Here is a 24,198-nt window from a genome sequence, read left to right as displayed (position 1 = left end):
TATATATATATATATATATACCTTTCTTCTCTCCCCAGTCAGATTATAATTTCCTAGAGGGCAGGGACATTTCCTGCATCCAAGGTCTTCTAACTGCCTGATACATGGCAGAGCTTAGTACATGTTGGATGGTGGTGTGGCTGATAGGGAAGCTGAATGAGAACTAGCCCATTTTAAGTACAGCAAAGCATCCGGTGTCAGAACTCAGAACTAGGAATAAATAAGAGCTGTTTCCCCAATTTTCATGAATGGATGTGTTTGTGGTTTATGTTAATTCTGGCTCATCCCTTTGTGCAAAGCACTGCCTTAGGTTGGAATATAGGAAACAAAGGATAAATAAGATCTGATTTCTGCCCTTATGAAATTTGCAATCCCTATAGGGGGCTAATTAAATCATAAACAGGATGGAATAGTCACAGTAAAAAAAGAAAGATACATATACCCCAATGTTCATTGCAGCACTGTTTACAATAGCCAAGACATGGAAGCAACCTAAATGTCCACTGTCAGAGGAATGGATAAAGATGTGGTATGTATATACAAGAATATTACTCAGCCATTAAAAAGAATGCAATAACGCCATTTGCAGCAACAGGGATGGACTTAGAAATTGTCATACTGAGTGAAGTAAGTCAGACAGAGAAAGAAAAATATTGTATGATATCACTTATATGCAGAATCCAAAAAGAAATGACACAAATAAACTTATTTACAAAACAGAAACAGACTCACAGACTTAGAGAATGAACTTATGGTTACCAGCAGGGAAGGGTTGGGGGAGAGATAGTTAGGGAGTTTGGGATGGACATGTAAAGACTGCTATATTTAAAATGGATAACCAACAGGGACCTACTGTGTAGCACAGAGAACTCTGCTCAACATTTGTAACCACCTAAATGGGAAAAGAATTTGAAAAAGAATAGATACATGTATATGTATAACTGGATCACTTTGCTGTATAACTGAAACCAACACATTGTTAATCAACTATACTCTAATATAAAATAAAAAGTTTAAAAATGTCTTGTTTGCCCTTTCAAAGAAAAAAAAGATCAGAGCAACCTATATGTTCTGATATAGAACATATATGGGTCCTTTCAAGTTTAAGCATCGATCAAAACTTTCTACTATAGTACAAGTTCTTCCTGTGGCACAGGGAATACTACTTTTTTACGTAGTGTGAAAGCAGGCTGAGGCATCTGTTTCTTCGTTCCACGTTTGTCCACTTGTCGACTCACATCATCGTTGACAACAGTGAGAATGGATAAGATATCTACCTGTCTGCAGGCAGAAAAGAAAATATATTTTCAACCAGAAGATAGAAATCACATACCATGTCTTAGAAAACAGATTTTAAAATATGTGGCTTCTTCCCAGTCTAGCATGCCAAGATTCTAACTGGAATTTTGCCATATATAAAGAAACATATTTTCTGAAATTAAAAAAGAAATGCTAAATTATATAAAATTTTTCAATTCTACAATCACTATTTAAGAACATCATAATAATAATCACACCTTGCATTGTAATGCACTTAGTCCACAAAGGCATTTTGCATATAATTATTTTTCTGTGTTCTTCCTTCAAGCTGGTAGGTAGGTAGGTAGGTAGATAGATAGACAGAACAGGAGGTGATAGAAATAGAGAGAGAGAGAGCCTACTATTAATAATACCCTCTCTATTCTAGGTTTTGGGAGGGATAAAGGGCAAACATGACACAATTCCTGAACTTAAACACTTAGAATACAGACATGAAACATGTACCAAGGAAAGCATAGAGACAAACTCCATAATACACAGCAGAATGTGATCAACACCGCATGAAAAGTAGGTCAAAGTTCCCCTGCAAATTCTGAGGAGAAGACAGTGCCTCTGGCTGGGAGAAGAAGAGAAGACTCCATAGAGGAGGCAGCATTTGATCCAGGGCTTGTGGGCATTTACCAGAATGTTCTGGGGGTGGGCAATACATATCACTGGAAGCAAAGCATAGGCTCTGGAGACAGAACTCAAGTTTGAATCATGCCTTCATGACTGGTTCTCAGCACCTGCATCCTGCATCACACTAGCTGTTCTCTCTGTCCCCATATCTCCCTGTGGCTGACTCATCATTCAGTCTTACTTAAAATTTCGCCTCTACCAGGAAGCCTTCTCAAGTAGCTCCCTGCTCCACACTCTATATCATTATCCTGTTTTGCTTTTCATAGCAGGTATTACTTCCCCAAATTATCTCATTCAAATATTCATTTACTTACATTTTAATTATCTGTCTTCCTGTCACTGAGCGGTAAGTCCCATGGAGAAGAGATTTTGTCTCTCTTGTTCACAATGATACCCCGAGCCCCCAGCTCAGTACCCAGTACAGTAGGCACACAGCAGGCCCTTGATAAATAGTGCATTTTCCCTGACGCCATAGGAATTGGTCTTTGATGGAGAGGTTGGTAAAGAAGAAGGAAACGCTAAGGCGACTCAAGGCTCCCATTCTGGTTCCCAATCCTGAATTCCCAGAGTTGGAACCATTCCTAGAAACGGGAATTCAGGAATAGGAGCCCCTGGAGAGGGCTAAGAAGATGAATTCAGGACTGTGCATATTGAATGTGAGGTCCAAAGGCAACAGAGAGGTGGGATGTCTGGCAGGCTGTGAGAAATGCATAGGACTGACCCGAAGAATGAGGTTGACTCAACCCGGCATTCATTGGTCCAGCAAATACTTATCAACCTCAACAATGTATCAGGTACTGTGTCAGGTGCTAAGGATATAAGGTTAAATGAAACATCTCTGCCTTTCAGACACTCAGAGATGGCAGTTTGGGAGATGTTTTCATGGAGTTGCCAGTGGCCTCCAGGTATAGCTAAAGCTGCCAAAAGGGGCTGTAGAGAGAAAGCAAAGAAGAGGGGCTGGGGCATGCCCATTTCCATTGTACCAGGTAAAGAGCATGTGACAGAGACAGAAGGAAAGTTGTCAGAGCAGAGTGACAGGAAACCAAGGGTATTATAATGCCAAAGGCAGCACACGGGCATTCAGTAAATATAAGTGATTGATAATAAATAAATGAAGGAACAAATAAAAGGCCTCCCTGCTGATGCTGTTCCCTCTCCCCAGAGTGTCTTTCACCCTGATTATTCACCTAACATCTATTTGGCATCTCTAGAAGCTTCCCCTGATCCTCCAAATCTGGGTGAGGTGCCAGTTCTATATGTTCCCATAACACCTATGCTTTACAATGTATATTTACCACAGGGAATCATCTTCCCCATATACTTGTCTGTCTTTCCAGATTGTGAGCAACCTGAGGACAGGGACTGTGTCTTTTTTTTAATTCTGTATCTTCTTTTCCAGTTACGTGCCAGTGCTCAATACAGGTGTTGGCTGGGTGGATGGATGCATGAACAGGTAGGTGGACAGATGAATGAACAGGTAGGTGAATGGAACAACTCAAAACTCTCACCTTGGGACCAAGTCCTTCAGATGATTATACAGAGACTGGATATACCAGCTACCTTCCTCCACGTGCCGAAAGGACATGTAGCCGGGGACAGTGGCCAGGCCAAGAAGGAAATCCGCCTCAACAGGAACACTGTCATGAAGGGAAGGGGGCACGTGCTCAGGATTTACTGCATCTGCTTCAATGGATACGGAAGGTTGTATTTCTTCACCTTGACAGGCCTGGATGAAAAAGAGTTTGGGTTTGTGAGCCAGAGCAGGACAGTGCTGAGCTGTGAAGTGAGACATGATCTGCCGGATGGGAATGAGGTCCCCATCAGAAGAGTAGATAGCTCCAGATTTCCCATGGGTCAGAACACAGAACACAAAGCAGTCTCCATCAGCGTGGCCTGGATGAGTCTGAAAATACTTCAGAACCTCCTCTAGGCGGCCTTTAGTCACATTGACATAAGTGTGCACGCTGAACCCAAGCCACTGAAACACACGCTTCAGGCACTCTGTGAAAAAGGAGAGAAAGGGGAAATCGTGAAATGGAGGGAAAGAAAACAAAACGAAGGGTGAAACAATGCTAGTAGTTATAAAAATCTGCATAGCAAATAGGCTGAAGCTTTGGATGTTTTTTCTACTTTCATAACAATGAAATTTTACAATTAACCTGCCTTTTTATAGTAGCCACAGTGCTATCACAATGATCCTGTGAGTCAGCAGAGGCCAGAATTTTATCCCATTTCACAGATGAGGAAGCTGAGGCCTCATGAATCTCCCACACGATCACAAACCTGGTTAGTGATGGAGGCACAGCTGGAACCCAGGTTGTCTCATCTGACTCAGGTGCTCTCTCCCAACCAGAGTCGTAAATGGTCAGGGACCCTGGTCACTCTTTAAGCAGGTCGGTGACCCCAGGAGCTATGGTCTGAAAGTCTGTGTTCCCCCTCAACCCCCAAGGTGAGGGTATTAGGAAGTGGAGCCTATGAGAGGTGCTTAGGTCATCAGGGTGGAGCCCATTAAGAAGACCCCAAAGAGCAATCTTGCCCTGGCCGCTGAGTAAGGTTACAGAGAGAAGACGGCCATCTGGGAAGTGGGCTCTCATCAGATACAGAAACGCCAGAGCCTTGATTTTGGACGTCCCAGTCTCCAGAACTGTGAGAAATAAATGTTTGCTGTTTAAAAGACATCTAATGGTATCAGACGCCATCGGATGGACTAAGACACCAGGAATATACAAGAAGCTTAGAAACATTTCTGATATCATCCTTATATTTACATGGAAGATAAAACCTACAGAAAGAAAATGTGAAAATAAAAAGTGATTTTAAGATTTCTAACTTGCATTTCATGCACTTCCAGACTTTCTTACCAGCATCTTTATTGGTCCCTGGTCTTTCTGACAGTGAGGTAAAACTGTGGTTATTGACAACAACACAATGCCCTCTGTGTTTCCGATCCATCCTGTACACAGCTGTCTCCTTGGAAGACAAAGAGATAGGAACCACTTATTAGGGAATCCTCATTTTAAGGGTTTAATGTTTCTAACCAACCACTCCATTTATCAGTACCAAAGGCAGAGAGTTCTCAAGACCCTGGTCCTGATCTGGAATTAAAGATTAATTCCAAGGTAGAATGCCAGGTCCTCATTAAAATTCAAACTTCACCTGTTTTGACTGCAGAATGTGAATTCGCAGTGTTAAATAATAAAATATGTATTTTAAACTTTGGCAAACCCAGGGTTTATGCAAAAGCATCTTTCTTGTTGGATTAGCAAAGTGAAGAAAGCATAGGTAAGGATCTAACAAGACAACAAAAATATCAAATGGTAACTTGTTTTTTAAAATGGTAGGATTCTGGAGTGATCTGATTCCTCCAAAAACAGAGAAATCTCTTCTGTAGAGACCACAGTGTGAATTTTAAAATATGTGCAATTGTTTTTGAAGATTATTGTAAATAGCATTTGATTACAAATTAGCTGAGTTGGCTTCAGCAGGGCCTCTCTGTGGCTACAAAGATCTCCTGAAAACATGGTACAGCTTTGATCCAAGCAGAAAAGAAGTGGCTTCAGTCAATGAAAAAGAAATTCCCCTCTCTGCATATTTCAAAGGATATGCATGACTGAAAGGGCAATAACATCACCTCCACAGCCAAAGGTCAACACACTTCTGATTACTACAGAAAAAGGTGAAAAGAACAGAGACAATCACACAGAGACAGGAAGAAGAACCAAGATAGAAACAAAAATCTGAGCCCACAGAGTCCTTAAGGGCTGGACTCTAGTTGGAGAAGACCAGAGGGAACAGTGCAAACCTTTGTGCTGGTTTCAGAAGTTAGAGTGTCAACAGATGCTCCCAACATCTCCAGGGAGCCCGGGGTTGCTCTGCCACCTAGAAAGACAAGTACTCAGACTCTTCACATATCTTTCCCCAAACACTTAGATTTCCTTACAGAGGATGGGTTGGAATCAGCTCAAGTGTTTCTGGTTAAAAGTTTGGTTGGGTTGAGTCAACATTTATCTGTCACTGGATAGAGAGAGGCTGGGCAGACACCAAAAAGAAAGAGGTGGGGGGTGGGGGGAGGAAAGGCCCAGCGACCTAATTTGGGCAGAGCAAAAATCACCACAGCCCTGGGATCAATTTTGTCATGGCTTTGGCATTGGCTGCGGACTGTACTGCTTTGAAGTGCACTCCCTGGTTCCTCCGGATAAGAATCCTTCGTAGAGAGAGGAAGCCAAAGATGAGTTGTCAGATGACAGTAAAGGGAAAATGTGACTTGAAGCTTTTCTTCTCCCACACATGCCTGGCAAGTTTTCAGCAGAATCCGGAAGCTCTGCCCTCGTCTGTGAGGCCTGAGTTAGCTATTAACCAAGGTTAAGGGTCAGTCCCGGGCACTCAGCTCAGGCTGAGCAAGTCCAGGATCCTCCAGACCAGAGAACCTACCAAATGGGACCCCCGCTGCAGTCCTCCCGTGCACCTGTAAATTCCCCCTCAACGTGGGAGAAGGTAACTCTCCAGCGAAGACAGGTCTCAACTTTGAAACGGCAGAACTGCAGCACTGAAGGAAACGTGCTTGTTTTTCAGAAGTGAAACCACTGCCTGAGCTCTTGTAGCTGCAAGGGGTTAGAGCCAGGTCCTCAGAGGGTGTGCTCTGGAGTCAGACTGCCAGTTTCAAATCCCAGATGCACTCCATTCTAGCTGCATGACCTTCAGCAAAGCACCAGACCTCTTGGGTCTCAGTTTCCTCATCATTACATGGGAATAACAGTGGTACCTATCTCCAGGTGACTGGATTATTAAAGGAGATAAGTCCTAGGAAGCTCTTAGAACAGTGGCTGGCACATGACAAGAGCTCAGGAACAATAATTCTCATCCACATCATATCATGCAGCCTCCCAGATAGGCAGAAAGACAAAAGTCCCTAGGAAAGTGGGGTGTATTGGACTCTGCAGTTTAAATTTCCAGGAAAAAAAGAAATGAGGAATGGACACATCACAGAGAGAACACCAGAACCCTGATTGTTTGCAAGCAGTTTAACCCAGTGGTTTTTCAAGGTCATGGTTTCTGGGCAAGGATTCAGAGCATTAAACACACTGTTGGGGCTTCCCTGGTGGCGCAGTGGTTGAGAGTCCGCCTGCCGATGCAGGGGACGCGGGTTCGTGCCTCGGCCCGGGAAGATCCCACGTGCCGCAGAGCGGCTGGGCCCGTGAGCCATGGCCGCTGAGCCTGCGCGTCCGGAGCCTGTGCTCCGCAATGGGAGAGGCCACAACAGTGAGAGGCCCACGTACCACAAAAAAAAAAACACAAAAAAACAAAAAACACACTGTTGCCAAGTCCCTCCCTCTGAAGCCTCTACAGAGTCAACATTCTGCTCCTGATGAAGGTGCTGCTGGCGTGAGGGCTTCTGCCCGCCAAGGGCTTCACCCTCCCCAGAGGGTGACCTCATTCTGAAGGGTGGAGGGAGACCAGCTCTGCATTCCCCAGATGCTGGTAGGCTAGGCTTTCCAAGTAGAAACCACCCAGCCCTCACCATCCACCCCCACGGAAAAGCCTGGTATAATCCACGCATTCAGTGGCTTGCCCTGAATTAGAATAAGAACTGAATTCTCCACTAATGTGTAAGCCTTCTCCCAAGTCACCCCAATTGCTTGGTATGTATCAAATGTATCTATTACTGGTGTACTGATCCAAGTTATAAAGAGTGTATTAGAGGGAATTCCCTGGCCGTCCAGTGGTTAGGACTCGGCACTTTCACTGCGGGGGAACCCAGATTCAATCCCTGAAGATCCTGCAAGCCGCTCAGCGTGGTTAAAAAAAAAAAAAGTGTATTAGAAACACCTACCATTACTCTGTGCATGTTCATCTTGCCAGGACACCTCCTGTTGAGGCAAGAGGAAATTCATGAATTGCAGGAAATTCACACAGTTAGGGTAAGGGCTGAAAATCTAGGCTTGATTCAGAGAAGAAAAAATACCTGATCCCCAACCATAGGAAAAGTCACTAGCAGGTAACAAGAAAAGAATCAACTTCTTCCTTCCAAACAGGAAGGTTCACAAAGACACAGCAGCAAAAGTATTTATTCATTGCAGCATTATTTGGAATAAGTGAAGACTGGAAATAACCCTAATGTTGACCAACTGGGAGTGGTCGAAAGAACTACGGTTCATCACACTGGTAGAAGGCAGAAGACCATCTCCCCAGGAGATACAGTGACATGAAAGAAGTAATGTGAAGACTGGTATTTTAGTGTGCTCCCTCTTTTATAATAAAGGAGAGATATGAGTGGGTTTTTTTCAATAGGATAAATAAAAAAACTGATAAAAATGGTCATCTATGGGGGGAGGAGAAGCAGGGCAGGAATGCAATGCAGACTTCTCTGAGTGTACTCAATAGTTTTTCCTTTTAGTTTTATAAAATTAAATACAAAACTGAAGCACAGTTTAGGGCCTTTGTGTTTTCTGCGTCCACTCCCCATCCACTCCACTCCCACCACCCCCAGCCCTTAGCCTGCAGCTGAAAGCCCCAAAGGGGACATGACCACGCTATTTTGGGGAAGGACTGACTGACTCTGCCACTGGCTGTGGGGTGGGAAATACCAGGACATCTGTTTGATGTGACAGGCAAGTCACCCTCAAGTCACTGGGGGGCGCCTCCCTGGTGGAGCCCACCAGGCTTCTGGCTGCAGGAGGGTGATTTTCTCTTCGACCCAGACCGGAGCTGCGCTTGCACTGCCTCACTCCCAAGCTGCCTGTGAGAAATGGAAGTCGTTTCTAAGGGGTGTGGCTCAGCCTTAATCTCTGAAGGTCCGCTGTTCCCCCGCTCTGAGGGAACAAAGGCAAAGAAGTTTAGTTTCACTTTCCAGAAGACTTCCTGCCTTTCTTTTTGCAAGACACATTTCCCTTTCTTCTGCACTCTAGACTCCTCCTCAACAGCATCCGAGGGCCAGGAAGGCTGTTTTCTGGGTTTGCACAGTTGGTTTTGAAAGCAGCTGAGTGAATTTACTGGGATTAAGGGCATCACAGATACAGCAGTGGGCTCAGCCCCCCATCTCCAGGCCCCAGGTTTCTTTGGTTTGTCTCTTCCCTTGTGCTGATAAAATCAGCCAGAAAAAGGACTCGGAATAAGCTTTAGGATCTGTCTGGCTCTCTTTGTCTGAGAATGTTGCATCCCCTGTTGACACCTCCCAAGTAGCTGTGTCAGAGAGGAATGAATGAATGACCCATTGCCTGGCCACACTTGGTCTTCTTTCCAGTGTTTTCCAGAGGGGTCCGGTAAGGCCTTAAAAAGCAGCTGTTGGGCTTCCCTGGTGGCACAGTGGTTGAGAGTCCGCCTGCCGATGCAGGGGACACGGGTTCGTGCCCCGGTCCGGGAAGATCCCACATGCCGCGGAGCGGCTGGGCCCGTGAGCCATGGCCACTGAGCCTGCGCGTCCGGGGCCTGTGCTCCGCAACGGGAGAGGCCACAACAGTGAGAGGCCCATGTACCACAAAAAAAAAAAAAGCAGCTGTTGTTACGTCTCCTCGTTAGAGGGCATGCATGTCTTTAAGAAAAGGCTAGGACACACTAAGAAATATTGATTGCGTTTTTAAACAAATTAGAGGATGCTGGCTGCTTGAAATACAGTTTCTTTTTATTTTGTTTTGTTTTACAACCTAGCTGTCCATCGACAGATGAATGGACAAAAAAATGGAGTTATATTTGCGCAAAGGAATATCATTCAGCCCCAAGAAAGAAGGAAATCCTGCCATTTGCAAAAACGTGGATGAACCTGGCGGATGTTAGGCCAAGTGAAATAATCCAGACACAGAAAGAAAACAATGTATGATCTCACTTACATGTGGAATCTAAACTAGTTGAACTCACAGGGTAGAATGGGGTTGTCAGAGGTTTGGTGGGGTGGAGGGGTGCAGGTGAAAAAGTGGGGAGATATTGGTCAAAGCGTACAAAGCTTAGCTATACGGGATGAATAAGTTCTGGGGATCTAATGTACAACATGGTGACTGTAGTTAACAGTGTATTGTATACTTGACTCTTGCTAAGAGGGTGAATCTTTTTTTTTTTTAACATCTTTATTGGAGTGAAATACAGTTTTGATAAAAGAAATTTTCACATATTGAGGAACAGGGAAGTCATCCTGGCTTACACGAGTTAATTTGAATTTTATGCTAACTAAAACAGCCTGTTTGTAGCCTATCAAGCATACACTGTACATCTGCTTTAATTATTAAAGAAAAGGGTGCACTGACCAGAAGTACACAATGTCCATAGTTATAAAGATTAAATGCCTCCCTTCCTGGGGCACCAATGCTGGTCCTCCTTTGATGGTAAGACCATACCGACTTAGGTGCCAAGGCCATACCGACTTGCTGTGTGCATGCTGATCTGTTTTTGTTTTTGTTTTTGAAACCTTGAAGGAAGGTTTCCCTGACTTTTTTTGATGTTGTTTGCTCTGACAAGACATAAAACTGCTGAAAACCATGCTTCTCTGGAACAGTTCCTCAGAGTTATCTGAGAAACTGTCTTCCAGGCTATAGTCCTTAGTTTGGATCAAATAAAACCCTTTTCTATTCCTGTTATAGACTGTTTATTGATTTTTTTTTTTTTTTGTCAATAGTTTCTTCTCATTAAATGCATTTGTTGGCAGTACTCTTTTACATAAGAAAACCTTTCAGGTACATATGAAATATGAGATAATTTACCAAGTTTTAGTTTATCTGTCACTTCATGGAGAGAGACTGGTGGCCTAGATAACTTTTAAGACACCTTCCAACCCTGAGAGTCTATGAGCATATGTGTAACGTGAGGCGCTGCCCTCCAAAGCCTCCTGCACTCCCAGCACCACCACAGCTATTCTCCATCTTCATCTGGCCATGACCAGAATCACCCAACAGCAACAAAACAGGAGCACTTCAGAGGTTAAGGCTGAGCCACACGCCTTAGAAACTACTCAGGTTCTAGGAGGCAAAGGGGAAAGTCCTCTGTGTGTGTGTGTGTGTGCACGCGCGCGCATGTGTGTGTGTGCGCACGTGTGTGTGTTTTCCACTTGCAAGTCAGTCTCTGAGCAAAAAACCAGGTAAAAATGTGGGCGAGGGACGGAATTAAGCTGAGTAGGCAAAACAACTTTTGAGGGAGAAAAGAGGGCTCCTGCTTACAGTAAAATGCTGAGTGGTAACATAAATGTGGAGAGAATACTGGAGGTTGAAAATCATTGCTTTTTAATCATGCAAGAATCATCAATGGATGCTCAATCTAAGGTGACATTTTAATTCATTTCAAGGGAAAAAATAGTAACTTCATAAAATTAACTATATAGTGAAGAAATCAGAAAACATCTGGACCAAATAATCAAAATTTAAATCATGAATAGGGAGCCAAAGAACACCACATGCCTGCAGATGGGATGCCCTGAGAAAGATATGGTATCATTGATGTAATATTCTGGCCAGAATATATAGCTTGAATCTAATCATGAGGTAACACCACTCACACACACACACACACACACACACACACACACACACACACACACACACGGACACACGGACGCATGCATGCACACAAACAAAGAGGAAAATTCTATTTTTTTAATAAAAGGTGGTGGTGGTGGTGACTATATTCTTCAAAAGTGTCCATGTCATAAAAGAGGAAGAAAGTTGTGGAAATGAAAAGATTTAAGGAGACTAAAGAGACATGACAACTAAATACAATATATGATCCTAGACTGAATTATGTACTGGAGGGAAGAAAGCTATAAAACCTGTAAAAGATATTATTGGGTTAATAGATAAAATTGAAATATGGACCATTAACTTGGTGAAACTATTGTATAATTTAATTTAACTGTACTATAATCTGTAAAACAATATCCTTATTACTATGAAATATGCACTGAAGTATTTAGGGGTAAAGAGCCATGATGTATGCAAGTTACTTTTAAAAAGTTCAGAAAAACTTATGTGTGTGCGTATACAAATAGATAAAGAGAGAGCACACAAATGATAAAGCAAATGGGACAAACGTCACAACAGGTAGGTGAATCTGGGTAAACAAATTTTGTATTATTCACATTTTTTTCAACTTTTCTATAAGATTAAACATACTTCCAAATTTTAAAATAGTAATTATAACTATAAAAAATGACACCATGAAAATAGTAAAGAAACTATGAAAGAATTTTTTAAGAATTAAAAAATAAAACTTCCAGGGTGGGAGGGAGATGCAAGAGGGAGGGTGTATGGAGATATATGTATACATATAGCTGTTTCACTTTGTTGTACAGCAGAAACTAGCACAACACTGTAAAGCAATTATACTCCAATAAAGATGTTTAAAAAAATTAAAATAAATTAAAATAAAAAACTTCCAAAACAACCCAATTAAAAAATGGGCAAAGGACTTGAATAAACACTTCTCCAAAGAAGATATACAAATAGCCAACAAGCACATGAAAAGATCAACATCATTAATCATTAGGGAAATGCAAGTCAAAACTACAAAGAAATACCACCTCACACCCATTAGGTTGGCTACTATCAAAAACCAAGAAAATAACAAGTGTTAGCAAGGGTGTGGAGAACCCTTGTGCCTTGTTTGTGAAAATGCAAAATGATGCAGCCTTTATGGAAAACAGTATGGTGGTTTCTCAAAAAATGGCATATAGGGAATTCCCTGAGAGTCCAGTGGTTAGGACTCGGCACTTTCACTGCCCAGGCCCAGGTTCAAACCCTGGTCGGGGAACTGAGATCCCTCAAGTCCCGAGGCACTGCCAAAAAAACAAAAAAAGAAAAAAGAAAAGAAATATAGAATGATATATGATCCAGCAATTCTACTTCTGGGTATACCCCAAAATAACTGAAAGCAGAGTCTCAAAGAGATATTTGTACATCCATGTTCATAAGCAGTATTATTCACAATAGCCAAAAGATAGAAGTCATTCAAATGTCCATCCATGGATGAATGGATAAACAAGATGTGGTATATACACACAATGGAATATTACTGAGCCTTAAAAATGAAGAAGGGCTTCCCTGGTGGCACAGTGGTTGAGAGTCCGCCTGCCGATGCAGGGGACACGGGTTCGTGCCCTGGTCCGGGAAGATCCCACATGCCGCGGAGCGGCTGGGCCCGTGAGCCGTGGCTGCTGAGCCTGTGCGTCCAGAGCCTGTGCTCCACAACAGGAGAGGCCACAACAGTGAGAGGCCCGCGTACAACACCACCACCACCAACAACAACAAAAAGGCCAACATGGTACATTTTATGTTATTTGTATTTTACAACAACTTTAAACAAATTTTTTGTATGGTTAAGATGGTAAATTTTACGTTATGTGTATTTTACCACAATTAGAAAACAAAACCAAAAACAAAAAATTCCAGGGACAACCTAACTTCATTGATGCTGACAGATGTCAGCAAAATAGAACTGCCAAGCAAGATGGGAATAAACATAAATCCCAGGGAAGAATGTCATGTGTCTTCCAAGGACCATGATCATGTTGTGAAGAATGGATTGCAAATTCTCCCAATGTTTCCCCCTCTACCTACCCTACCTTTGCTGGGTACTACAGGAACCCAGCTCTTGTCCTCTGGGACCCAGTGCAAAGTAAAACTGTGAGGCCCCTTGTTCACACATTATCAAGAATTTCAAAACAATGACAGCAGAGCATTCAAAAAGTATGGGCCCTGTGCGATTGTACAGGCTGTACGCCCATGAAGCCGGCCGTGATCGAATCCCACAGATAAGAACAGAACCATTTCAAAGCAACCCAGTGGTGTATTGGAGTCAGCTCTAACCAGCTAGTGAGAGCCAATCATTAGATTTTTCAGAAATTCTGCAATACAGTTAATATCAAGTTGGTAACCTGAAATTAGCCATGGCAGGAGCATTTATACCAAATGCTAAAAATCATTCTCTCTCTCTCTCTCTCTCTCTCTCTCTCTCTCATTTGCAGTGAAGCTGGTAGTTACACATTTACCAACACACCAATGAACCTACCGGCAACGCTCTAAAGAATTGGTCAGTGTCCGACCGGGAAAATAGTTCTTTCTCTCCTTGATGCAATGACTCAGTTTCCTTGGCTACAGGAGGTTCCCTTACCTGGGAGGCTGGGAATAGAATCAGATAGAAAAACAAAAAAATCACCTTCTGAATAGTGGCAATCCGAAATAACCCATCATCATAAGAAATTATGTTACAGGGACCTGTATATTTGTAGTGGCATTTGCTTAAAGAGGCCTACATGTATATACCCAGAAAAAATGTGAATTTATAAATAAATTATTTTTATCATTATATTTTCATTCCTTGTATTATGATATTTTGTTCCTTCCTATTTCTATTATTTTTGTAATTTAATTAGTTCCTTAAAATTACTATATACTTTACTAAATACCATTTCAGAACTTATGGTGCTCAATGTGTCAGGTAACTGCCAAATAAAGGTTACAAAAGCATTACCTCAAGAAATAAAACCAGAACTCAGACTGTAATAGCAAAAAGAAAACAAAAGAAAGAAGCAAAAGAAGGTAGGAAGAGAATGAAAGGAAAAGAAAAACCATTTAAAAGTGTTGATTAGGGGTTGATTCCCTGGTGGCACAGTGGTTGAGAGTCCGCCTGCCCATGCAGGGGACGTGGGTTCGTGCCCCTGTCCGGGAGGATCCCACATGCCGCGGAGCGGCTGGGCCCGTGAGCCATGGCCGCTGAGCCTGCGCATCCGGAGCCTGTGCTCCGCTATGTGAGAGGCCACAACAGTGAGAGACCCACATACTGGGGGGGAAAAAAAAAAAAAGACACCCAGTTGGTGTCTGCAGAGTTGGAGAATTGCTTGGTGTGGAAAAACTCACACCCCTGAGGTCAGAAGTGTTCTAGAATGTTGTTGTGAGTATTAGTAAAGGAAAACAAGTTTTTTCTTTCAACATTCAAAAACTGATCATACAGCATGTAGATTATAGAAAAGAAAAATCAAAATTAGAATTCTTCTGACAGGGAACTATATTGAATATCTTGTAATAACCTATAATTGAAAAGAATCTGAAAAGAATGCGTGTGTGTGTAACTGAATCACTCTGTTGTACACCTGAAACTAATACAATATTGTAAATCAAAAAAAAAAGAATTCTTTTGATACTAAAGCTCAGTCCTCAAGACTCACTGAGGCAAATGTAAACATTTACTGCATAGAAACTAGAGAACCTTCTCCAGAGTCCAAATAATCAAAATAATCTGGCCACCTGCCCTATGTTTACTCTGTGTGGAGTACTGCATTACAGAAAAACGATGATGTGATCAGAAAAAAAAAAAAATCTCAGCATTCAGAGTTCAAGTGAGGATTTCAAATATACTTTCAATATCAACTCCCTGTTTCTTTTTCTCACTTGATGACTTGATGGTTAGAAGAGCTGTTTTTATTCGTCATAATTTTTACTTAAAGTATACATTAAATTATCCATTGATTTGGTTATTGTTTGAGATTTTATCAAATTAACAACAGTACATTTTGTTCCTCGACTCATTTTGTGTTAATAGAGTTCTCAGAGGGAAGTTTCCTTTTAGCTAGTTTTGTTTTCAACCAGATAAATTTGCACACTATGTTGAGTCTATGAACTAAAATATGGGCGTGGCATACAAGCTTCATGAATATGATCCTGAGTGTTTACTTTTAGCTTTTGTTTAATAGTGGAGAAATGGACTCAATAAACCACAAATATTCAACATATTGACACATGGTAAGGCAGCCAAATTTGATTTCTGCCCTGTGTAGCTACTTCTACGTAATACCACGGCAATATTACCTTTACAAGCCTGATTAAAAACAAGAGAAAGAATATGAAAGTTTTCATGACTTTCCTCTCTAACAAACGTATTCTTAGCAATGTGTATTGAATGCTTACTCTGTACCAGACATGCATTTTATAGGAATTACCTCATTCAATCCTCAAAAAAATTATGAAGTAGGTACTATGATTAGTCCCACTTTAAAGATGGGAAAAGTGAGACACAGAACAGCTGAGGAAAGGGCCACTGTACCATTAATAAGTGGAGTGCTGGCTATCTGACTCCATGGATCCCACTCTTAATTCCTGTGCCATCCTGCCTCCTTCTTTTTGATGTTATTTCATTCAAAACAATTTCTTTTACAATCACTTCCATGTAAGAATCAGAAGACATTTGTCTAAAACCACTTTCCCTCACTAGAATATAAGCTCCAAGAAGGTAGAAGCTTTGCCCTATACCTTGCTGTAGCTCCAACTTCTAAAACTGTGCCTAGTACAAAGTACGCATTCAATAAATATGTGTTGAATGAACAAATGGGGAGATTTCAAAAGAATATTATCAGAGTGATAAGTAAACATCATACATGGCCAATTGGTTTAAGAAGTCCCATGGTCTGATTCGAGCAAGCAAGCAAGCATAAGCTAGTTACCTTTCTCTCTTTTATATTGGTCTATCTTCCTCATAAGATTAGGTACAGTTTTTTTGCAGAGACGCTCCAGTAATGCCAGATTATCTTCATCTATTTTATCTTGTTTCTCCAGATATGCCAGGAAACTTAGAGAGGTCTGCAAGAGAATCAATGGAGTCACATTTACTTGCCTACTTACTACCCATTGCAGTAATAAATTAGGTGGAGAGTCCATGCAGGAAGACTTCAATAGTAGGGGGGCAGAGGCATTATAGAGATTGTAAATCTCTATACAATCTATATTAATACCAGATACCAAACACACATCACTCACTAACTACTCAGAAACAATACGATGAGCAGATGCTATTATATCCCCATTTTAAAGATGAAATAACTGAGGCACAGGGAGGTTCAGTAACTTGTCCAAGGTCACAGAGCCATAAAGTGGCAGAGCTGGTATTTGAGTCCTGGCAGCCTGATGCCAAAGTCTGTCTCATTAACCGTTGAACAATACTGCCTCTAACTCACAGCTGTAAATGATATAATAGATTAGGGCAGCAGCAAAACAGGGGTACCAAAGAAAAGAGAAGAAAATGTTTTGAAAGAATTTTATATTTGGTATTTTAAAAGAAAAAAATATCTTAAGCACTCCTGGGAAAAATTGCAAATTGGCTAGTATTATTTTAATACTGAATTACATATGAGGTGGAAGGCACCATAATCTTTTCAGTGATAAGGACTTCTCAACCAGTGTATTAATCTGGTTATGAAAATATATATACAAATAAAATTGTGTTAGAGCCCACGGAAAAGAATAACTAATCAGAGGGACTTCCCTGGAGGTCCAGTGGTTAAGACCCCCATGCTTCCACTGCAGGGGGCACGGGTTCGATCCCTGGTAGACGAACTAAGATCCCACATGCTGCACAGAGCGGCCAAAAAATAAATAAATAAAAATAACTAATCAGAAAGTGAACAGCTAAACACTCGCTAACTGCATACATAAGCATCAGCAGGATGGGAACAGGGGGCCAGGGAGTCTCCAGACATGCTGGCCAGTTGAAAAGGGATTGTATGGTCAGGAATATTGAGGTGTAGACCTGAGTACAAACTCCGAGTGAAAGCTATAGACCACAGCTGGAACAGCAGGCTGGTATCAGGCCATGAAGGAACACCGAGGGGTTTGGGCAAGTATCCCATGGATGAAGGGGTTCCAGCAGGAATTTTTAAGGAGACAGTGACATGAACAGGTTTGTTTTTAAATAGAAGTCTTGGGGATAGGTTGGAGGAGGCAGTGGGCTAGAGAGAAAATATCAGCAGGAAGATTAAATGCTCCGGTGAAGAGATCAGCACGGCCTGGTCTAAAGCTAGTGGTGGAAACGCAGAGGAGGCTGGATTTGAGCGACGTTTCTGAGGTATAATTTGGTGAGTTGGGAGATCAACTGGAGTGGGTGAAAAAAGGAAGGAAGAGTCAAAGATGACTTCAAATGGTGATGCCCCTCGTTTCTGCACGACTGACCTGCTCCACAGAGCAGGTATAACACAAGCTGCACATGGGAGGTGATACGTGAATCGCATCTTGAAAGATCACCACGCCTTCACTTCCGACATGCAAAAGGGCCTTCCAAGCAAAGAAAATCAGATAGGGAAAATGAGAAACTAAAAATCTGGTTGTGATCAGGCTCGTGGTAGTTTCGGCAAGAATAGTTTCGTGGGAGTGAAGGAGGCCGAAGCCATCTTGGAATGCGTTGGAGTGTGACTAAGAGTCGCGTCAGTGGAGAGAGAGTGTGTGTGGACTATTCTTTCAAGAAGTCTGGCAGTAGGACTTCCCTGGTGGCGCAGTGGTTAAGAATCCGCCTGCCAATGCAGGGCACATGGGTTCAAGTCCTGGTCCAGGAAGATCCCACATGCTGCGGAGCAGCTAAGCCCGTGCGCCACACTACTGAGCCTGTACTCTAGAGCCCGCGAGCCACAGCTACTGAGCCCCCGCGCCTAGAGCCCGTGCTCCACAACAAAAGAAGCCACTGCAATGAGAAGCCCACGCAGTGCAATGAAGAGTAGCCCCTGCTCACCACAACCAGGGAAAGCCCGCGCAGCAACGAAGACCCAACGCAGCCAAAAATAAAAATAAAATTTTTTAAAAAAGAAGTCTGGCAGTAAAGGGAAAGAAGATAGAGCAGTAACAGAAGGATGAAAAAGGGTTAATGGAAGAGAGTGTGTGTGTGTGTGTGTGTGTGTGTGTGTGTGTGCGTGCGCGAGCACAAAATGTGCATTTTTCAAACAAGGTACTCAAAATGCCAACAACCAAGGGAAACGCCAGAGTTACAAAGTCTTAACTGAGTTCTGTACTAATCTGATCAAAAAAGAGATTATAAATTTTCAAGACATTCCGAAGACACATAGGAGAACCAAAAAGGCAAAGAAATGTGTGTGTCCTCACCTGCAGCGCCAGCACACCAACAACCTGCCCAGGAAATAAAGCAGGAGGGAGGAGGGGATAAAGGAAGATTCATCCAGAGCTGATCAGCTGGGCAAAGGGGTCACAGGGAATCCCCGAACAAGGTTCTACAGTCAGTTTATGTGCAAATGAGCTCCCACTGAAGCTCAAAACAGAAACTCCTACCTTGACCGCATCCTACCAGGAGGAAGAAAAGGGGCTAAAACATGTTTCCAGAAGCAATGACGGAAATCCATTATACTTTGCACAAAGTGTATTAGATGTTGAGTAAATGACACCCTCCATACACACACACACGAACACCCACAATATAAAAGGAGTCTGCACATTAGTTTAAGAACACCACCCTGGCAAATATTAGCAGAAATTCTGAAACTCTCTTGCTCTGCATCTTTGTTAAAAAGATAGGTTTGGGTGTGGTTTCCTTTACATCTAACGTTCTATGTTGATTGCTACATTGAGAACGGATATCCTGACAGTTGTCTGGGTCACTCAGGATGTGTGAAGGCAGCTATGTTTGCTCTAAGTTTGTGTGAAAGCTATCGAAGAGGAAACCTAGAACACCCTGCAAAGGTCGTTGTTGTCCATCCAGAGAGACCACGTGAATTCACAATTCTTCCTTTTTGGCTGAAAGGTATTCAGACCCTCCTTCACTGGCTGGTAAAGAATTTATTTATGTGATAAAGTCTTTTGCAATTGCAATTGCAAATAATGCATTCCCATTAAGCCCTGGTAATGGAAACACCTCTGGGTTGCTTAAAGTTTGTCCTTTACGCACTTGAGAAGGCTGGCCTGATCACAAAACCCAATAGAGATCAACCTGGATTATCAGGTGTGTAACTCAGCCACAATTCTCGCGTGAATAGTTGGATCTCCTTCAGAATACAGTGAGATCATTTGGGATCCAAGAAGGTAGTGCAGTTTTCATGAATTTGTCCAGGAAATTCCACAGTTTTATGCCACAGTTAAACACAGTAACTTCTTATCTACTGTTGTTCGGAGTGAGAAAAGCATAAAATCATCTGGCAACTTGGGCATGGGCCTTTGATGATTTAAAAGCTAATTCAGCAGGAGGGAGAAATGTTTGGAATGATCCTGAACAATGAAAATGTTTCTGAAGCCACGGATGCCTTTAAGCAGAGGTCTAGGACCTGTGGAAAGGCCCAGAGGAAGAAATACATTCCCCAGCTTTTCTTAGTGGGAAATCATGGCTCGGTGTTGAGCATATCAAATGCCCTTCTCATCCTCCTCCATTGTGGGGAGTAAGGACTTCTGTGCATGACAATAGGTGTAACAAAAGAAAGTGGTCTCTTTTTACTTATAAACCCAGAGACTGGAAAAATTATGAGAGAATGCCCAAAGCTGGGAGATAAATTTATCCGAATATCCTGGAGGGTTTTTCAAACTACAAGAATCTCTTCTGATGTTGAGAAATTCTACATTTAAAGCAAAATGCTGTCATTTGAGTAGTAACCACTTTGCACCAACATAAACTCGAGAATTGCATCATCCCATTCATTCATGCTTCCATTCGGAGCACCATTTTGTAATTCTGCAATGTTTTGGGGCTATAATGATAAGTAAGACTCAGTCCCCATTCCCAAGGATCCCACAACCAATCCTTAGGATAAAGGAGCCTGGAGAGAGAACCAATGGAAAGATGCAAGAAACTAAAATCCCTGAGGGCTCTGAAAAGGAGAAAAAAAGGACTCTAAGATTGCAACCAAAACAGAGAATTAACCTGCAGGTTAATTAACCTACAGGTCTGACACCAGGAAACATGTTTAATGAATTATTAAACATGGTCCTCATAAGACCTACCACATGTAAAACCGCTTCCTACTCCTCAGTGATTTTTCTTTCAAAGAGAATTTATTTGTCAATAATATCAGTTAGTCTGGGGAGAATGTGATATGTATGGGAGGGCTACACATGTAAGCTCTCTGCCCTGGCGATGCGCTCATCTGTAAGTTGGACGGGGGATCCATGGCTGTTCACTTAGTTCTACACTTATAACTTCCATACAGGTTACATGTCTTTTTTGGTGTTATCAAACATTATATAACTTAAAACTTAATAAAGATAGCAGTCGAATAACAAAATTAATGTTATAGGGTAAAATTTGAAAATTGGCCCCTTCCCAAATTAACTAACTTGCTTGTCACAAGCTGTTATGAGAATCAAAAGAAAAACTATAAAGTTTTGAGGCCTGGAAGAGAGATGTGCAACTACTTTCCTGCCCTTAATTGTGACCAATCTAGCAAGAGTATCAGCCAACAGCATTATGTTAATATCAAAAACATTACTATTAGTTCCAAGCACTTGTACAGCCCTTTAGAAAGCACATCCTCAAACATTTGTCTCATTTGATTTTCACAAAACTCTACACGGGAGACACTGCAACGTCCACTGAAAAGGACATGGCTCCCTCAGAAACCTCAACTAATGGAGGTGAGGAACAGCTAATTCCCTTTCTGCCATTAGCTATCACCTCCTCATTTCTTTGTGGTGCCCTGCACATTTCTATATCATAAAACACAGTGGATGCCAATAGCAGTCATTTACTGCATGGTTACTATGTGCAAAATACAGGCCCCAGCTAATAGTTTATGTATATTATTTCATCTAATCCTCTTAACAGTCCTGGAAGGAAGTAGTATAATTGTCTATAATATGACACATTAGAAAATGGAGGCTCAGAAACATTCAATCACTTGCCCCACATCCAGGAGTTAGTCTAGGACTAGACTCCAGGCCCATCAAAAGTCAATGTTGTTAACCCTTGCCTGATACTCTCTCCTGCAAAAAAATGAGCCCTCCTGAAATCCCCTTCTAGCATCTTCCCAAACACTGATTAAGGCGATGTTCACAAAGACCCCATCCTATAGGGCCCACTCACCATCGGGACTTTTGGAATCGACTCCCTCAGAAGGAAGATCATGCTCTTTAAGTTCTCTGAGCTGATGTCTTCTGATAGTTCATAGAGCAGGTTTCTAAGACATACACCCAAGAGACAAATTAATGCGCCGCACTTGCAGAGGATGGGCAGGAAATTGAGTGCTTTTATCATACGTTATCTCTCATTGGAATGCCCACAGCCCTGTGAGTAGACAATTATTAATCCCATTTTATAGATTTAAAAACGAAAACTTTGAGCTTCAAAGTGACCTGTTAAACGACAGCAACACAGTAAGCAGTAGGAGCAGGCCTTCCGATTCCAAGTCCAGTGCTGTTTCAAATCCCACTAAGAAGGCGTAAAACACAATTTCGGCATGCCTGCCCTCCTCCGGACTCCATTCTAGAAATCAGGATTACTTTATAGGCCCTCATCAGGGAGGACCCAATGCCAGTGAGTATAAAGTTCACTGTTTAAAAAGAAAGGAAACTATCCCACCTTCTGGAGAGTCATACAGTCGACAATTAGAATAACTGAATAGGTCTTCCCTGGTGGCGCAGTGGTTGAGAGTCCGCCTGCCGATGCAGGGTTCGGGACGCGGGGTTCGTGCCCCGGTCCAGGAGGATCCCACATGCCGCGGAGCAGCTAGGCCCGTGAGCCATGGCCACTGAGCCTGCGCGTCCGGAGCCTGTGCTCCGCTGTGGGAGGGGCCCCAGCGGTGAGAGGCCCGCGTACCGCAAAACAAAAACAAAAACAAAAAAAACTGAATATGGGGGCTTCCCTAGAGGTCCAGTGGTTGGACAGGGGTTCAATCCCTGGTTGGGGAACTAAGATCCCACATGCCGTGCGGCACAACCAAAAAAAAAAAAAAAAAAGAGAGAGAAAAGGAAAACTGAATACTTCATTCACAGGTTAACAGCTCTGCATACCTGAGATCATTCCTCAGCTGTCTAACCAGCAGAGTGGAAAGAATGATCTCCAGAATTCCCTCACTGACCCAAGGGCAGCTCTGGTTGTAGGAACCAGTTCAAGTGTTAAGGCCTGAAGGAGTCTAACCATCCAGGCCGTGAAATAGTATTACGAAGGCACCACTTCGTGAGGATGTTTGATGTAGATACTATGTTAGTGGACCGTTTAAAACAGCGTTGCTTAAGGTCTGATGCCTTTATTCTACCTCTTTGGGCAAAATGCCTATATTTTACCTGCCTGGGTTTCACCCCAAAACTGGACAAACTGGACATGGTATAAACGATGTCCCTCCCTAACCCAAAGACACATCTCTTTTTTTATTTTGCTCATTTGGGTCCAAGTATTCATTTGTCCCTTCTCAAATGGCTAGGTATAGGCTGACACACCAGTGACTCACCGAAGGCAGGAGGCTGAGAGAGCATGGAGGCTGGCAAAGAGGCAGCCGCTGGCCTGCTGCGCAGGCACTGGGCCTCCTTCCTCAGTGAGAAGCAAAACAAAGGGAAGCCACCCCCAGGCACGGGGCTGGGTTTTGAAACTTTGCTGACCTCCCAGCCTCCCTTCTCATTCGCACCCGAAGTTAACAAATCTCCTGCTTTAGAATCACCATACCATCCAAGGAGGTAGATCAAGGCGGGGGGGGGGGGGGGTTAAAAAAAAAAACCTTAAAACTTAATTCATCATGAATCCCAGCCTCCTTTCAAAGCCCAGTGGCCCTGCCATGTCTATCACCTGAACAGAGAGACCTTCCTGCGGACAGGCAGCCAGCGCTCCACATGCTCCTTGGTGTAGCGGAGGTGCCGAAGGAGGACATTCTGCTTGATGATGTAGAGGAGCTCCGCCAGGAAGAAGGGGTCTTCCTCGCTCAGCCATTGCTCTGCCAACAGGTATTCAAAGATATCCAAGGCTGAGCCGCACTTCTCCAGGTTCTTAGGGGCGATGGAGTCTCGGCAGAGAAACTTCAGGCGCTCCACATCTTGATCCCCCAGGCACGAATCAATAGTCAGAAGCGTCCCTCGAAAGTTCACTTGACAGTTATCATCTGAAGTGGAATTCAAACTTTGGCCTTGCGATGTCATGGCCAGCCTGAAAGAGTTAAGGAATTGGGGGCCACAGCTTAGAGAGTGTGGACAACACGGCAGCCCAACCTCCCAGGCTCTCCCCCTGTTCCAGCCTCCTCTGTTCCAGGCCTTAGACCTTTCTAGAAATGCTGAAAAATTAAATTCACTGCGAGGTCACTTCAAAAACCTATAGGCCAGGGCTTCCCTGGTGGCGCAGTGGTTGAGAATCCGCCTGCCGATGCAGGAGACACGGGTTCGTGCCCTGGTCCGGGAAGATCCCACATGCCGCGGAGCAACTAAGCCCGTGAGCCATGGCCGCTGAGCCTGTGCGTCCGGAGCCTGTGCTCCGCAACGGGAGAGGCCACAACAGTGAGAGGCCCGCATACCGCAAAAAAAAAAAAAAAAAAAAAAAAAAAAAAAAAAAAAAACCTATAGGCCAGGGCTTCCCTGGTGGCGCAGTGGTTTAGAGTCCGCCTGCCGATGCAGG

At 43.0% G+C, this 24,198-nt stretch overlaps 1 protein-coding gene across 3 annotated transcripts; it reads right to left on the bottom strand.

The window, feature by feature from the left end:
- Window positions 1-455: 455 nt before the first annotated feature.
- Window positions 456-23,729, bottom strand: CASP10 (caspase 10). 3 transcript variants are annotated; one of them, XM_059053427.2, is made up of 9 exons: window positions 23,383-23,729; window positions 21,688-21,781; window positions 16,349-16,484; window positions 13,921-14,030; window positions 7,769-7,805; window positions 5,741-5,817; window positions 4,800-4,908; window positions 3,447-3,939; window positions 456-1,281 (listed from the first exon to the last, which is right to left on the bottom strand). In XM_059053427.2, the coding sequence occupies exons 1-9, from the start codon at window positions 23,727-23,729 to the stop codon at window positions 1,128-1,130; spliced, it is 1,557 nt and encodes a 518-aa protein (XP_058909410.1). In that variant the 3' UTR covers window positions 456-1,127. The 3 variants fall into 3 exon arrangements, 2 of the variants coding, with proteins under 2 accessions (XP_058909410.1, XP_058909411.1); XR_010839171.1 differs by lacking the exon at window positions 5,741-5,817; XM_059053428.2 differs by lacking the exon at window positions 21,688-21,781 and having other exon boundaries at window positions 1,030-1,281; window positions 23,383-23,657.
- Between the last annotated feature and the right edge of the window lie 469 nt (window positions 23,730-24,198).

The sequence above is a fragment of the Kogia breviceps genome, chromosome 2 (assembly GCF_026419965.1).
Source record: "Kogia breviceps isolate mKogBre1 chromosome 2, mKogBre1 haplotype 1, whole genome shotgun sequence".
NCBI lineage: Eukaryota > Metazoa > Chordata > Mammalia > Artiodactyla > Physeteridae > Kogia > Kogia breviceps.
This window is presented reverse-complemented; position numbering and strand designations above follow the sequence as displayed.